The 18,016-nt window shown below is 41.4% G+C and overlaps 1 protein-coding gene across 1 annotated transcript; it reads left to right on the forward strand.

The window, feature by feature from the left end:
- The first annotated feature begins 9,869 nt into the window (after positions 1 to 9,869).
- On the forward strand, positions 9,870 to 15,604 carry WFDC10A (WAP four-disulfide core domain 10A). Its single transcript, XM_003904686.4, has 2 exons — positions 9,870 to 12,767; positions 13,727 to 15,604. The coding sequence occupies exons 1-2, from the start codon at positions 12,677 to 12,679 to the stop codon at positions 13,873 to 13,875; spliced, it is 240 nt and encodes a 79-aa protein (XP_003904735.1). The 5' UTR covers positions 9,870 to 12,676; the 3' UTR covers positions 13,876 to 15,604.
- Positions 15,605 to 18,016: the final 2,412 nt, after the last annotated feature.

The following is an 18,016-nucleotide window of genomic DNA, read 5'->3' on the forward strand; positions in this document are numbered from 1 at the left end:
GAGGCCGAGGAAGGTGGACCACCTGAGATCAGGAGTTCGGGACCAGCCTGGCCAACATGGTGAAAACCCATCTCTACTAAAAATGCAAAAGTTAGCCAGGTGTGGTGGCGGGCACCTATAATCCCAGCTGCTCAGAAGGTTGAGGCAGGAGAATCACTTTAACTCGGGGGGCAGAGGCTGCAGTGAGCCGAGATTGTGCCACTTCACTCCAGCCTGGGCAAGAAGAGTGAAACTCCCTCTCAAAAAAAAAAAAGTTTTCAAATTGACAAGTAGTAATTTTACATATTTATATGATACATAGTGATGTTTCAATATGTATAATGTATAGTGATCAGATCAAGGTAATTAGCATACCCATCATCTCAAACATTTATCATTTCTTTGTGTTAGGAACGTTCAATATCTTCCTTCTAGCTATTTGAAATTATATAATATATTATTCTTACATATGCTCATCCTACAGTGCTATAGAACACTAGAACTTATTCCTCCTGTCCAGCTATGACATTGTATCCTTTAACAAACCTCTCCCACTGGGCGCGGTGGCTCACACCTGTAATCCCAGCACGTTGGAAGGCTGAGGCAGGCGGATTACAAGGTCAGGAGTTCGAGACCAGCCTGACCAGCATGGTGACACACCCGTCTCTACAAAAAATACAAAAATTAGCCAGGCATGGTGGCGTATGCCTGTAGTCCCAGCTACTCGAGAGGCTGAGGCAGGAGAATCGCTTGAACCTGGGAGGTAGAAGTTGCAGTGAGCCGAGATCGCCCCATTCCACTCCAGCCTAAGCAACAGAGCGAGACTCTATCTCAAAAAAAAAAAAAAAATCTCTCCCAATCTTCCCCTTCCCACTATGCTTCCCAGCTCCCGGTACCTGCTGTTCTACTTTTTACTTCCATGAGATCGACATTTTTCCAGATATGAGTGAGAATATGTGTTGTTTAATTTTCTGTTCCTGGCTATTTCACAGAACATAAAGTCCTCCAGTTTCAGCCATGGTGCCATGAACAACAGGATTTTATTCCTTTTTATGGTTGAATAGGATTTTATTGTGTATATATATCATATTTTCTTTCTCCATTCCTCTGTTATTAGACACCTAAGTTGAGTCTGTATCTTGGCTATTGTGAATAGTGCTGCAATAAACATGGGGGTACATATGTTGATATGCTGATTTCCTTTCCTTTGGATAAATGCCTAGTAGTGGGATTTCTGGGTCATAAGGTAATGGAGTTCTATGTGTAGGCTTTTGAGAAATTGAGATACCATTCTCCATAGTGACTGTACTAATTTATATTTCCACCAACAGTGTATAACAGTTCCCCTTTCTCCACATGGTCAACAGCACTTGTTATTTTTTGTCACTTTCTTATTATTGGAGCAATCCTGACTGGTGTGAGATGATACCTCATTATAGTTTTCACTTGCATTTGCCTGATGATTAGTGATGTTGAGAGAACAATGAAAAGTCATTTTTTTCATATATTTGTTGGTCATTTATATGTCTTCTTTTGTGAATTGTCTGTTCAGATCATTTGCCCATTTTTTAAATTGGATTGTTTGTGTTTTTGCTGTTGAGATGTTTGAGTTTCTTGTATATTCTGGATATTAATCCCCTGTCAAATGAATAGTGTATTAGTTTATTCTCACATTGCTATAAAGATTTTACCTGAGACTGGGTAATTTATAAACAAAAGAGGTTTAATTTACTCACAGTTCCACATGGCTGGGGAGGCCTCAGGAAACGTAAAATCATGTCAGAAGGCGAAGGGGAAGCAAGGCACATCTTACATGGTGGCAGGAGAGAGAGCTCATGTGGGGGAAACTGCACCTTTTAAACAATCAGATCTCATGACAACTCCCTCACTATCACAAGAACAGCATGGGGGAAACTGCCCTTATGATCCAATCACCTCCTACCAGATCCCTCTCCCTCCACACATGGGGATTAGAGTTCGAGATGAGATTTGGGTGGAGACACAGCCAAACCATATCAAATACTTTGAAAATATTTTCTCTCATTCTGTAGATTGTCTTTTCAATCTGTTGATTGTTTCCTTTGCTGTGCAGCAGTTTTTTAGTTTGATATAATCCAATTTACCTATTTTTGCTTTTGTTGCCCATGGTCTTGAGATCTTACATTAAAAATCTTTTTGTAAGATCATGAAATGTCTTACAGTGTTTCCCCTATGTTTTCTTCTAGTAGTTTTACAGTTTCAGGTTTTACCTTTAGACCTTTGATCCATTTTTAGCTGATTTTTGTATAGAGTGAGAGGTGAAGGTCTAATTTCATTAGTCTGCATATGGATATCCAGTTTTCCTAGCACCATTTACTGAAGAGACCATCCTTTCCCCAGTGAGTGTTCTTGGCATCTTTGTCAAAAATCAGTTGGCTATAGACGCATGGAGTTATTTCTAGGTTCTTTATTCTCTCTCTCTCTCTTTTTTTTTTTTTTTTTTTTTTTTGAGACAGAGTCTTGCTCTTGTTGCCCAGGCTGGAGTACAGTGGCACAATCTCAGCTCACTGGAACCTCTGCCTCCCAGGTTCAAGTGATTCTCCTGCCTCAGCCTCTGGAGTCGAGTAACTGGGACTACAGGCGTGCACCACCATGTTCGTCTAATTTTTGTACTTTTAGTAGAGACAGGGTTTTGCTATGTTGGCCAGGCTGATCTCGAACACCTGACCTCACGTGATCCACCTGCCTCGGTCTCCCAAAGTGCTGGGATTACAGGCTTGAGCCACTGCACCTGGCCCTAAGTTATCTATTCTATTCCATTAGTCTACGTGTCTGTTTTTATGCCAGTGCCATGTTATTTTCGTTACTACAGCTTGGTAGTATATTTAGAAGTCTTGAAGCCTGTTCCCTCCAGCTTTGTTCTTTTTGTTAAAGATTGCTTTGGCTATTCTGGGATGTTTGTGGTTCCATACATATTTTAGGATTTATTTTATATTACTGTGAAGAATGTCACTGGTATTTTAATAGGGATTGCATTGACTCTGTAGATGGTTTGGGGTAGTGTGGTAATTTTAACAATATTAATTCTTTCCATCCATGAGCATGGGAAGTTTTTCCATTTGTTTTATCCTCTTCAATTTCTTTTATCAGTGTTTTGTAGTTTTCAATGTAGAAGTCTTTTATCTCCTTGGTTAAATTTATTCCTAAGTATTTGTTTGTAGCTGTTATAAATGGGATTGCCCTCTTTGTCTCTTTTTTTAGCTGGCTTATTGTGCACAGAAACACCACTGACTTGTATGTTTATTTTGTATTCTGCAACTTTACTGAATTTGTTTATGAGTTCTTCAAGTTTCTTGGTAGAGTCTTTAAGTTTTTCTCTAGATAAGAGCTCATCTGCAAATAGGGTAAATATGACTTCCTCTTTGCCAAATGTAATGTCCTTCATTGTTTTCTCTTTCCTGATTGATCTAACTAGGACTTCCAGTACTATGTTGAATAAGAGTGGGTAAAATGAGCAGCATGCTCATGGAGGCGGATGGAAGCTCCCTAGCCTTTCCCCCATATCTTCTTTCAGTTCTTAGAGGAAAAGTTTTCAGCTTTTCCCCATTAAGTGCATTGTTAGCTATGGGTTTGTCATATATGATATTTATTATGTGGAGGTGCTTTCCTTTCATACATAGTTTATTGAAAGTTTTTATCGGGGGGGCGGAGCAAGATGGCCGAATAGGAACAGCTCCAGTCTCCAACTCCCAGCGCCAGCGACACAGAAGACCGGTGATTTCTGCATTTTCAACTGAGGTACTGGGTTCATCTCACTGGGGAGTGCCGGACGATCAGTGCTGGTCAGCTGCTGCAGCCCGACCAGCGAGAGCTGAAGCAGGGCGAGGCATTGCCTCACCTGGGAAGCGCAAGGGGGAAGGGAATCCCTTTTCCTAGCCAGGGGAACTGAGACACACAACACCTGGAAAATCGGGTAACTCCCACCCCAATATTGCGCTTTAAGCAAACAGGCACACCAGGAGATCATATCCCACACCTGGCCGGGAGGGTCCCACGCCCACAGAGCCTCCCTCATTGCTAGCACAGCAGTCTGTGATCTACCGGCAAGGCAGCAGCGAGGCTGGGGGAGGGGCGCCCGCCATTGCTGAGGCTTAAGTAGGTAAACAAAGCTGCTGGGAAGCTCCAACTGGGTGGAGCTCACAGCAGCTCAAGGAAACCTGCCTGTCTCTGTAGACTCCACCTCTGGGGACAGGGCACAGCTACACAACAACAACAACAACAACAACAAAGCAGCAGAAAACTCTGCAGACGCAAACGACTCTGTCTGACAGCTTTGAAGAGAGCAGTGGATCTCCCAACACGGAGGCTGAGATCTGAGAACGGACAGACTGCCTGCTCAAGTGGGTCCCTGACCCCTGAGTAGCCTAACTGGGAGACATCCCCCACTAGGGGCAGTCTGACACCCCACACCTCACAGGGTGGAGTATACCCCTGAGAGGAAGCTTCCAAAGCAAGAATCAGACAGGTACACTCGCTGTTCAGAAATATTCTATCTTCTGCAGCCTCTGCTGCTGATACCCAGGCAAACAGGGTCTGGAGTGGACCTCAAGCAATCTCCAACAGACCTACAGCTGAGGGTCCTGACTGTTAGAAGGAAAACTATCAAACAGGAAGGACACCTACACCAAAACCCCATCAGTACATCACCATCATCAAAGACCAGAGGCAGATAAAACCACAAAGATGGGGAAAAAGCAGGGCAGAAAAGCTGGAAATTCAAAAAATAAGAGCACATCTCCCCCGGCAAAGGAGCGCAGCTCATCGCCAGCAACGGATCAAAGCTGGACGGAAAATGACTTTGACGAGATGAGAGAAGAAGGCTTCAGTCCATCAAATTTCTTAGAGCTAAAGGAGGAATTACGTACCCAGCGCAAAGAAACTAAAAATCTTGAAAAAAAAGTGGAAGAATTGACGGCTAGACTAATTAATGCAGAGAAGGTCATAAACGAAATGAAAGAGATGAAAACCATGACACGAGAAATACGTGACAAATGCACAAGCTTCAGTAACCGACTCGATCAACTGGAAGAAAGAGTATCAGCGATTGAGGATCAAATGAATGAAATGAAGCGAGAAGAGAAACCAAAAGAAAAAAGAAGAAAAAGAAATGAACAAAGCCTGCAAGAAGTATGGGATTATGTAAAAAGACCAAATCTACGTCTGATTGGGGTGCCTGAAAGTGAGGGGGAAAATGGAACCAAGTTGGAAAACACTCTTCAGGATATCATCCAGGAGAACTTCCCCAACCTAGTAGGGCAGGCCAACATTCAAATCCAGGAAATACAGAGAACGCCACAAAGATACTCCTCGAGAAGAGCAACTCCAAGACACATAATTGCCAGATTCACCAAAGTTGAAATGAAGGAAAAAATCTTAAGGGCAGCCAGAGAGAAAGGTCGGGTTACCCACAAAGGGAAGCCCATCAGACTCACAGCAGATCTCTCGGCAGAAACTCTCCAAGCCAGAAGAGAGTGGGGGCCAATATTCAACATTCTTAAAGAAAAGAATTTTAAACCCAGAATTTCATATCCAGCCAAACTAAGTTTCATAAGTGAAGGAGAAATAAAATCCTTTACAGATAAGCAAATGCTTAGAGATTTTGTCACCACTAGGCCTGCCTTACAAGAGACCCTGAAGGAAGCACTCAACATGGAAAGGAACAACCGGTACCAGCCATTGCAAAAACATGCCAAAATGTAAAGACCATCGAGGCTAGGAAGAAACTGCATCAACTAACGAGCAAAATAACCAGTTAATATCATAATGGCAGGATCAAGTTCACACATAACAATCTTAACCTTAAATGTAAATGGACTAAATGCTCCAATTAAAAGACACAGACTGGCAAACTGGATAAAGAGTCAAGACCCATCAGTCTGCTGTATTCAGGAGACCCATCTCACACGCAGAGACATACATAGGCTCAAAATAAAGGGATGGAGGAAGATTTACCAAGCAAATGGAGAACAAAAAAAAGCAGGGGTTGCAATCCTAGTCTCTGATAAAACAGACTTTAAACCATCAAAGATCAAAAGAGACAAAGAAGGCCATTACATAATGGTCAAGGGATCAATTCAACAGGAAGAGCTAACTATCCTAAATATATATGCACCCAATACAGGAGCACCCAGATTCATAAAGCAAGTCCTTAGAGACTTACAAAGAGACTTAGACTCCCATACAATAATAATGGGAGACTTCAACACTCCACTGTCAACATTAGACAGATCAACGAGACAGAAAGTTAACAAGGATGTCCAGGAATTGAACTCATCTCTGCAGCAAGCAGACCTAATAGACATCTATAGAACTCTCCACCCCAAATCAACAGAATATACATTCTTCTCAGCACCACATCGTACTTACTCCAAAATTGACCATATAATTGGAAGTAAAGCACTCCTCAGCAAATGTACAAGAACAGAAATTATAACAAACTGTCTCTCAGACCACAGTGCAATCAAACTAGAACTCAGGACTAAGAAACTCAATCAAAACCGCTCAACTACATGGAAACTGAACAACCTGCTCCTGAATGACTACTGGGTACATAACGAAATGAAGGCAGAAATAAAGATGTTCTTTGAAACCAATGAGAACAAAGATACAACATACCAGAATCTCTGGGACACATTTAAAGCAGTGTGCAGAGGGAAATTTATAGCACTAAATGCCCACAAGAGAAAGCAGGAAAGATCAAAAATTGACACTCTAACATCGCAATTAAAAGAACTAGAGAAGCAAGAGCAAACACATTCCATAGCTAGCAGAAGGCAAGAAATAACTAAGATCAGAGCAGAACTGAAGGAGATAGAGACACAAAAAACCCTCCAAAAAATCAATGAATCCAGGAGTTGGTTTTTTGAAAAGATCAACAAAATTGACAGACCACTAGCAAGACTAATAAAGAAGAAAAGAGAGAAGAATCAAATCGACGCAATTAAAAATGATAAAGGGAATATCACCACCGACCCCACAGAAATACAAACTACCATCAGAGAATACTATAAACACCTCTACGCAAATAAACTGGAAAACCTAGAAGAAATGGATAATTTCCTGGACACTTACACTCTTCCAAGACTAAACCAGGAAGAAGTTGAATCCCTGAATAGACCAATAGTAGGCTCTGAAATTGAGGCAATAATTAATAGCCTACCAACCAAAAAAAGTCCAGGACCAGATGGATTCACAGCTGAATTCTACCAGAGGTATAAGGAGGAGTTGGTACCATTCCTTCTGAAACTATTCCAATCAATAGAAAAAGAGGGAATCCTCCCTAACTCATTTTATGAGGCCAACATCATCCTGATACCAAAGCCTGGCAGAGACACAACAAAAAAAGAGAATTTTAGACCAATATCCCTGATGAACATCGATGCAAAAATCCTCAATAAAATACTGGCAAACCGGATTCAGCAGCACATCAAAAAGCTTATCCACCATGATCAAGTGGGCTTCATCCCTGGGATGCAAGGCTGGTTCAACATTCGCAAATCAATAAACATAATCCAGCATATAAACAGAACCAAAGACAAGAACCACATGATTATCTCAATAGATGCAGAAAAGGCTTTTGACAAAATTCAACAGCCCTTCATGCTAAAAACGCTCAATAAATTCGGTATTGATGGAACGTACCTCAAAATAATAAGAGCTATTTATGACAAACCCACAGCCAATATCATACTGAATGGGCAAAAACTGGAAAAATTCCCTTTGAAAACTGGCACAAGACAGGGATGCCCTCTCTCACCACTCCTATTCAACATAGTGTTGGAAGTTCTGGCTAGGGCAATTAGGCAAGAGAAAGAAATCAGGGGTATTCAGTTAGGAAAAGAAGAAGTCAAATTGTCCCTGTTTGCAGATGACATGATTGTATATTTAGAAAACCCCATTGTCTCAGCCCAAAATCTCCTTAAGCTGATAAGCAACTTCAGCAAAGTCTCAGGATACAAAATTAATGTGCAAAAATCACAAGCATTCTTATACACCAATAACAGACAAACACAGAGCCAAATCATGAATGAACTTCCATTCACAATTGCTTCAAAGAGAATCAAATACCTAGGAATCCAACTTACAAGGGATGTAAAGGACCTCTTCAAGGAGAACTACAAACCACTGCTCAGTGAAATAAAAGAGGACACAAACAAATGGAAGAACATACCATGCTCATGGATAGGAAGAATCAATATCATGAAAATGGCCATACTGCCCAAGGTAATTTATAGATTCAATGCCATCCCCATCAAGCTACCAATGAGTTTCTTCACAGAATTGGAAAAAACTGCTTTAAAGTTCATATGGAACCAAAAAAGAGCCCGCATCTCCAAGACAATCCTAAGTCAAAAGAACAAAGCTGGAGGCATCACGCTACCTGACTTCAAACTATACTACAAGGCTACAGTAACCAAAACAGCATGGTACTGGTACCAAAACAGAGATATAGACCAATGGAACAGAACAGAGTCCTCAGAAATAATACCACACATCTACAGCCATCTGATCTTTGACAAACCTGAGAAAAACAAGAAATGGGGAAAGGATTCCCTATTTAATAAATGGTGCTGGGAAAATTGGCTAGCCATCAGTAGAAAGCTGAAACTGGATCCTTTCCTTACTCCTTATACGAAAATTAATTCAAGATGGATTAGAGACTTAAATGTTAGACCTAATACCATAAAAATCCTAGAGGAAAACCTAGGTAGTACCATTCAGGACATAGGCATGGGCAAAGACTTCATGTCTAAAACACCAAAAGCAACGGCAGCAAAAGCTAAAATTGACAAATGGGATCTAATTAAACTAAAGAGCTTCTGCACAGCAAAAGAAACTACCATCAGAGTGAACAGGCAACCTACAGAATGGGAGAAAATTTTTGCAATCTACTCATCTGACAAAGGGCTAATATCCAGAACCTACAAAGAACTCCAACAAATTTACAAGAAAAAAACAAACAACCCCATCAAAAAGTGGGCAAAGGATATGAACAGACATTTCTCAAAAGAGGACATTCATACAGCCAACAGACATATGAAAAAATGCTCATCATCACTGGCCATCAGAGAAATGCAAATCAAAACCACAATGAGATACCATCTCACACCAGTTAGAATGGCGATCATTAAAAAGTCAGGAAACAACAGGTGCTGGAGAGGATGTGGAGAAATAGGAACACTTTTACACTGTTGGTGGGATTGTAAACTAGTTCAACCATTATGGAAAACAGTATGGCGATTCCTCAAGGATCTAGAACTAGATGTACCATATGACCCAGCCATCCCATTACTGGGGATATACCCAAAGGATTATAAATTATGCTGCTATAAAGACACATGCACACGTATGTTTATTGCAGCACTATTCACAATAGCAAAGACTTGGAATCAACCCAAATGTCCATCAGTGACAGATTGGATTAAGAAAATGTGGCACATATACACCATGGAATACTATGCAGCCATAAAAAAGGATGAGTTTGCGTCCTTTGTAGGGACATGGATGCAGCTGGAAACCATCATTCTTAGCAAACTATCACAAGAACAGAAAACCAAACACCGCATGTTCTCACTCATAGGTGGGAACTGAACAACGAGATCACTTGGACTCAGGAAGGGGAACATCACACACCGGGGCCTATCATGGGGAGGGGGGAGGGGGGAGGGATTGCATTGGGAGTTATACCTCATGTAAATGACGAGTTGATGGGTGCAGCAGACTAACATGGCACAAGTATACGTATGTAACAAACCTGCATGTTATGCACATGTACCCTACAACTTAAAGTATAATAATAATAAATAAATTTAAAAAAAAAAAAAAAAAAAAAGAAAGTTTTTATCATAAAGTGGTGTTGAATTTTATCAAATGCTTTTTCTGTATCTACTGAGATTACCATATGGTTTTGTCCCTGATTCTGTTGATGTGAAGTATCACATTTATTGATTTGTCTACATTGAGCCATTCTTGCATTCCTATGATAAATCCCACTTGATCATGCTACATTATCTTTTTTTTGTGTTGTTGAATTGGGTTTGTTAGTATTTTGTTGAGGATTTTTGCACCTATTTTCATCAGGAATATTGGCCTGTGGGTTTCTTTATGTTGTCTTGTTGTTGTCTGGTTTGTTTTGGTATTTAGATTATGCAGGCCTCATAAAAGTGAGCTAAGAAGAATTCCCTCTGCATCAATTTTTTGGAATAGTTTGAGAAGAATTGGTATTAATTTATATTTAAAGGGTCATAGAATTTGGTGGTAAAGCCATATGGTTCTGGACTTTTGTTTTGGGGGAGACTTTTTATCACAGATTCAGTCTCCTTACTTGTTATTCGTCTGTTCAGGTTCTTCTATTTCTTTTTGGTTCAGTGTTGGTAGGTTGTATGTGTCCAAGAATTTATCCATTTCCTCTAGGTTTTTGAATTATAAAGAATATCACAAAGGATACAGAGGAAGAGGTGCATAAGGTGAGATATGGGGGAAAGGCTAGAGAGCTTCCATGCCCTCCATGAGCATGCTGCTCTCCAACAACCTCTAAGTGTTCAGTGGTAGCCATCTGGAAGCTCTGACTTATAAATTTTATTTTGAAATTTCTGTTCAGTTTCGAGTAATTGTCTTTTTTTAGACTAATTTCTAAATATTTCCATTATAGTCTGAAACTGTCCTTTGTGATATAATTATTTAAAATTTTGTTCAGACTTTTTTATAGCTTAATATATAGTCACTTTTGTACATGTTTTATTTGTGCTTGAGAAAAATGTATTTCTTTACTTTTTCTATGCAGACTTCCGTATATTTTAATTAAGTCAAGCTTATTAATCATAAAGTTCAAATTACCCATCTCTTTACTAAATACTACTCTATCAATAATTTGAAAGTATAAAGTCCTTCTATATACCCATAAATCCTTCCCCTTATAAATTTGTCAGTACTTGAGCCTGCCACAATGTTGACTAGACTGCTTTAACAGAAAGCCTCCATCACATAATGGCTGAAATACAATATACTTTTTTATTTCTTGCTCAAATAATAATTCAAGATGAGTATTCTAAAACAATGGGTATCCCTTTTTTCATGTGATAAAAGGAGTCAAGGACCCAGGCTCCTTTCATCTTTTGGCTTCACTAGAATCTAGAACCTTGTTTTCATCTATACTGAGCTGGTGGAAAAGAAAAAGAGTGTGAAAGAGACTTGCCCATCTTCTTAGGGTCTTGATCTAGTAGTGACAAGTCTGTTAGCCGAAATATTTACAATGTGGCACTGGCTGCAAGGTGGTTGGGTAAGGAAAATGCAGCTTCTGTCTGAGATGATGATTCTCCTCTACATAATCCCTCTTTGCTAGGATAATTATGATGGCGTCCAGTCTCTAAATTGTTCATTTATGAGTGGACAAAAAGAAAAACTAGGAAAGGGGGAGCCTTTGGGAAGGGTCAAATACTCAAACACTACTCTCTAAACTATAGGTACAAATATAAGAATTTTTGAATTATAAAGGATATCGCAAAGGATACAGAGGAAGAGGTGCATAAGGTGAGATATGGGGAAAGGCTACAGAGCTTCCTTTGAATGTAAATTACAATGGTGGACTGAAGGAGACTGCATTAGGAGTTCAGAATGTCAGAATGAGGTTCAAATCTTTAGAAGATTATCATCATCAGAGGAAGAGGGTGATCTTCTTCCCAGCTTCCGTGCCTACTGGGAGTCCAGTGACCCCAGGTTGTCCCCTCTCTCTCCTATTAGGGAAGAAGAAACATCTTCACTTCTGAGAGTTCAAATTTTTTTATGATATTCAAGGTCAGTGACCACCTCCTCCTGGACAGCCTGCCAAGCCTTTGACTGATAGGTCTCTCCTCCTGTCTGAGCTCTAAGATATTTACTATGTCTCCCCATTAGCCCTTCTGTCCCATGCCCTACAATAGTCTCTCTTTCTGTGTGTATATGTGTATTTAAATTTGTATATGTATATGTGTGTATGTGTTTATATACGTTTATATATGAAACAGATACTTACTCTTTCACTCAGGAATTCTAGCTCTCTTAGTCTAAAGAAATAAAAGATTTATAAATAAAGATGTTCAATATGACATTCTTTAGATTATTAGTAATTAGTACAATACAAATACTTGATTATTAGCATTTAAGTGAGAGCTGTGCAATTATGAAAATCCACATTTTGATAAATACTTACATGATTAAATAAGGCTGGCAAAAATAGGTAACAAAAGATGTTTATATTAAAAGGATTGTTTATATTAAATATGGAGGGCAACTAAAAGATAATGCAATGAAACATCAGTTAATTCTAAGCAACTCTTTCTAAAAATATTTTTTTTCTTTTCTTTTTTCCATAAAACATTTTGTAGTTAGGAAGCAGAAATAAATGATATCTTTCATTCTATCAGCAAGAACACAAGACTGGTAATGTGAGAGGAGGAGGCGTCATTCCTGCAGAAGCCCTATCCCAGGTGAAGAAGGACAGGGCTAGGGGCAAACAAAAGGAGGAAGCCAAGACTCTCTTGCTCTGCCCCGACTTGGCCAGTGGAGGCAGTGAGGAGCTAAAGATCATTCCTTCTTTCTTTCCTTCACTCTCCACAGGCAGCTCTGCAGGGAAGTCTGTGACAACCTGGTCAGACTTAAGGCCCACGCTCTGGTCAGAGTCATGCCATCCCAGACTCTGCTGCCTGTCCTGGTTCTCTGTGTGTTGCTGCTTCAGGCCCAGGGAGGATACCGTGACAAGAAGAGGATGCAGAGTAGGTGATGGGCCGCTGGATGGGTGAGGGGGAATTGGGTAGGGGGAATGGAGGGCCTGTGTCCAGTCTGAGTAGGACCTAGGAGTTGAAAACTCTCTGCATATCCAGCTCTGACCACAATGTTGTGTAGACTCTGGACTGTCCCAAATCATGGCCCTCCAGCCCCTTAGCTGGCCCTGGGTATAGTAATAGGAATGAAGAAGAAACCTACATATTTTGCTGTTCCTTCTCAATACTTAGAGATAAATGGCACATACCATAGTGAAAGGTACACCAGGGCTGAGAATCCAGTGGGAAAGAAGACAATTAGTTGATTTATGCATATTTGTGAGGAGTAAAGATTCAGAAGTGGTTATGACAGTAGGTGTAGGTGTAGAATGGATATAAGTGTAGGGAAATAGGACATAAGACAAGCAAAAGTTGGGGTACACAGACCCAAGTTAAGGTTATCATCAAACGGACAAGGAGAGTGGTGGTGGAAAGGAAACTAAAGAAGGGGCAGGAAGACTAGAGACAGGGACAGTGAGCAGAAGAGAAGGAGAGAAAAGAGGCAAGTTGATCCTCATCTCTGAGTTCTACTACTCAGAGACTAGGAGAGGGTTTGAAAGACGTCTCATGCTTCTTTGAGCTCTCAGGATCAGACTATAGATTCTATGGTGGTGACTTCACCAAGGCCATGGCTAGTAAGGGAGATGGAGTTCTGATTGCTGGTGTATGGAGAAGGTCCAGGAAGTCCAGGCATTGTGGTCTATTGGGGTAAGATGTACAGTGGAGAGACAGGATTTAAAATATGACCAATCACTAGGATTTGGTGATGGGCAGGAAGGTAGTTCTATGAAGAAGGAATCCAGGAGTGTCATGAGTGAGACCTGGGTTCAAGGGTCTTGGAGGAAGCTTTAGCTTGAGAAAAATGTTCTCTAGGAAGCTGCATTTATTTACCCCTCTATCCTCCTTTTCAGAAACACAGCTATCCCCAGAAATTAAAGTCTGCCAGGAACGGCCTAAACTATATCTATGCAAACGCTTCTGTGAATCTCACCGAGACTGTCAAGCAAATAACATATGCTGTTCTACCTACTGTGGGAATGTTTGCATGAGCATCCTGTGAGTGGGAGACTGGGCTGGGATGTGCATCCTGCTTCCCAACTCCTCTATCCAAGACTGTGCCCACATCTGAAGCACAAGGACTTCAAGTCACCAGCATAAGAACATCAACAGGAATGCCGCCCTCCCTACTGTCTGAACTCCTTGTCCCTGTCAAATAAACCAGAACAAATGTTCAGGGATCCTGCCTCTTTCGCTGCCACTACAGGTGATCATTGAGAGCCCACTGTAGCCCCCACAGACGCCCCACTCGTCTTGTGTCCTGGTGTTCGATTTCTCTCCCTGGCTATGCTTCTCTACCCTCCCTCTCCCTCTTTGGCCCATATATCCCTGCCAGCCCTCAGGAGGCCCAGCCCCTTGCTGTTTTTGCTCACTGAACCAGTACTCCCAGGGGGAGGAACTGCTCATGTGCAGCATCTCCTGATGCTAAGAACATTTCTCACTCTGGAGTCAGAAGGACCCTTAAGCATGAGATGGGTGGCAGTTAGAACCCGAGGTAAAGAGTGGGAGACCCCCAAGCACTGCTTTGGTCTCCTTAGCCTTGGTGCACCCCCATCCCATACTCCCCAATCTCTCTGTAAGGTTCACATTACTGTCTATTTATCATTAGGATAATGAGTCCCAGAAGCCCAGCAAGCCCAAGGCCACAAGAGAGTGAGAGGATATGATGTGGCCAGAAGAGGGTGTTTCTTCTAGGCTGACTTTTTCCTCACTTCTCTCCATTACCTGAGACCAGAGGCATCCTAGTGAGAGTGAGTGCCTGCACCAACCCCAAAGCTCCTCCTATCCAGCACCCACCAATATGGCTACTCCTCTGATGGGACCCATTTTAGGCCTCAGGATCTGACACTCCAGTACCTTCCATTAACTGAAGAGTCCCTATCTTTCCCAAGCCCTCTTCCTTAGGGGCCAGTTCATTCTCTTTTCTTTAGATCAAGAGGAACACTAAGGGATGTGGAACAGGTGGTTCATGGTGCTGTTGCTAAGGAGTAATTGGCACAGAGTGGCTATGGGTCTTCCCTGTCATCCTGCTGTGAGTTAGTGGAAATTAATCTCCTACTCTGTGTAATTGCAACTCCTCTGAAATGATCCTGGGGTTAGATCCAGGGTTGGGTCACATGTAGCTAACTGGGACACGAAGCCAAACGTGAAGAGGTTTCAGGAGGACAAGCCATGCCCAGAGGCAGGTGTGCAGTGTTATGCTCCAGTCTAGTGCTTCTTGCTGGGCCAATCAATGAAATAGACATCAGAGAAGAAAACTTCCCGCATCAGACCAGAGGCTGTGAGCCACCTCTGAGGCATCACCAGGCTTTGGGTATCTCAGGTTTGTTTTCACCTTTCTCAAGAGCTTCCCTTGGACAAGGATGTCTTAGGAAAGAGATCATCATCAACCACCAACAGACATCAAATGTAGTCGGTGGGCTGTAAGAGCATGATCTCCAAGAGACCTTATTTGGTATTTCCTTGGATAGCCTCCCTTACCAAGCATCCTCTCAAGCCATCTCCAAACACGCCTCCTAGACACTACAGGCATGTCTGCTTTTATTGAGCCTTGCTCTATTGCACTTCACAGCTATAGTGTTTCATACAAATTGAAGGTTTGTGGCAATTCTGCATCGAACAAGTCGTCTGGCACCGTTTTTCCAACAGCATGTGCTTACTTCATGTCTCTGTGTCACATTTTGGTAATTCTCAAAATATTTCAAACTTGCTGGGTGCAGTGACTCACGCCTGCAATCCCAGCACTTTGGGAGGCCAAGGCAGGTGAATCACCTGAGATCAGGAGTTCGAGACCAGCCTGATCACCATGGTGAAATTCCGTCTTTAATAAAAATACAAAATTAGCTGAGTGTGGTGGCGCATGCCTGTAATCCCAGTTACTTGGGAGGCTGAGGCAAGAGAATTGCTTGAACCTGGGAGGTGAAGGTTGTAGTGAGCTGAGATCTCGCCATTGCACTGCAGCCTGGGCAACAAGAGCGAAACTCCATCTCAAAAAAAAAAAAAAATTTCAAACTTGTTTTATTATCATATCTGTTGTGATGATCTGTCATCCATAATCTTGGTTATTACTATTGTAATTGTTTTGGGGCACTATGAACTGCGCCCCTAAAAAACAATGAATTTAACGGATAAATGTTGTTTGTATTCTGACTGCTCCAACAACTGGGCATTTCCCCATCTCTCTCCCTCTCCTTAGGCCTCTCTATTTCCTGAGACACAATCATATTAAAATTAGGCCAATTAATAACTCCACAATGGTCTCTAAGTGTTCAAGTGATAGGAAGGGGTTCTATGTCTCTCACTTTAAATGAAAAGCTGGAAATGATTACAGTTAGTGAAGAAGGCATGTCAGCAGCCAAGATATGCCAGAAGCTAGGCCTCTTGTGCCAGTTAGCCAAGATATGAATGCAAAGGAAAAGTTGTGGAAGGAAATTAAAAACAATAATTTCCAGTGAACACATGGATGATAAGAAAGCAAAACAACCTTATTGCTGATATGGAGAAAATTTTAGTGGTCTGGGCAGAAGATCAAACTAGCCACCACATTCCCCTAAGCCAGAAACCTAACCAAAGAAAGGCCCTAGCTCTCTCTCTCCAATATCAGAAGGTGAAAGAGGTGAGAAAGCTGCAGAAGAAAAGTTGGAAGTTAGCAGAGATTATTTCATGAGGTTTAAAGAAGCCATCTACATAATATAAAAGTGCAAAGTGAAGCAGCAAGTGCTAATGTAGAAGTTGCAGCAAGTTACCCAGAAGATCTTGCAAAGTGATGAAGATGTCTACACTAAATAACAGATGTTCAGTGTGGAAAAAGCAGTCTTCTGTAGGAAGATGTCATCTAAGACTTGCATAACTAGAGAGCAAAAGTCAATGCCTGGCTTCGAAGCTTGAAAGGATAGGCTGACTCTCTTGTTAGGGGCTGATGCAGCTGGTGACTTTGAGTTAAAGGTAATGATGATCATTTACCAATCTGAAAATCCCAGGTCCCTTCAGAATTCTGCTAAATCTACTCTGTGCTCTATAAAGGAGACACCATCTTGATGATAGCACATCTATTTACAACATGGTTCACTGAATATTTTGAGTCTACTTTTGACACCTAGACACCTACTGCTCAATTACAAAAAAAAGATTTGTTTCAAAATACTACTGCTCATTGACAACATGCCTGGTCACCCAAGAGCTCCAATGGAGATGTACAAGGAGACTAATATTGTTTTCATGCCTGCTAACACAATATACATTCTGCAGCCCATAGATCAAGAAGCGATTTTGACTTTCAAGCCTTATTGTTTAAGAAACACATTTTATAAGGCTATAGATGACATAGATAGTGATTCTTCTGATGGATCTGGGCAAAATAAATTGAAAACTTTCTGAAAATGATTCACCATGATAGATGCCATTAAGAACATTCATGATCGACAGCAAGAGGTGAAAATATCAACACTAACAGGAGTTTGGAAGAAACTGATTCCAACTCTCATGGCTGATTTTGAGAGTTTCAAGACTTCATGGAGGAGGTCACTGCAGATGTGATAGAAATAGCAAGAGAACTAGAGTTAGAAGTTGAGCCTGAAAATGTGATTGAATGGCTGTAATCTCATGATAAAACTTGAATGGATGAAGGGTTACTTTTTTTTTTTAAGAGATAGGATCTCACTCAGTTGCTCAGGCTGGAGTACAGTGGCATGATCAGAGCTCACTGCAGTCTTGAACTCTTCAGCTCGAGCTACGCTCCCACCTCAGCTTCCCTGGCAGCTAGAACTACAGGCATGCACTACTGCCCTTGGCTTTTTTTTCTTTTTTTTCTTTTTTTTTTTTTTTTTTTGTAAAGACAAGGTCTCCCTAAGTTCCCCAGGCTGGTCTCAAGTTCCTGGCCTCAAGTGATCCTCCTACCTGGGCCTCCCAATGTGCTGAGATTATAGGCATGAGCCATGGCACCCAGACAAGGAGTTGCTTCTAATGGATGAGCAATGAAAGTGGCTTCTTGAATTAGAAACTTCTCCTGGTAAGGATGTTGAAAACATTTTTGCTACTTGGGAGGCTGGGGCAGGAGGATCACTTGAACCCAGGAGTTTGAGGCTACAGTGAGCTAGGATCCTTACCACTGCACTCTAGCCTGGGTGGTAGGGCAAGACCCTGTC

Source organism: Papio anubis, chromosome 16 (genome assembly GCF_008728515.1).
Source record: "Papio anubis isolate 15944 chromosome 16, Panubis1.0, whole genome shotgun sequence".
Lineage (NCBI taxonomy): Eukaryota > Metazoa > Chordata > Mammalia > Primates > Cercopithecidae > Papio > Papio anubis.

Bases quoted from the DNA above. Each gene is read 5' to 3' on its own strand.
- WFDC10A (XM_003904686.4), top strand. From the start codon at position 12,677: ATGCCATCCCAGACTCTGCTGCCTGTCCTGGTTCTCTGTGTGTTGCTG. The intron at 12,768-13,726 runs GTAGGTGATGGG...CCTCCTTTTCAG, and splicing joins TGACAAGAAGAGGATGCAGA to AAACACAGCTATCCCCAGAA.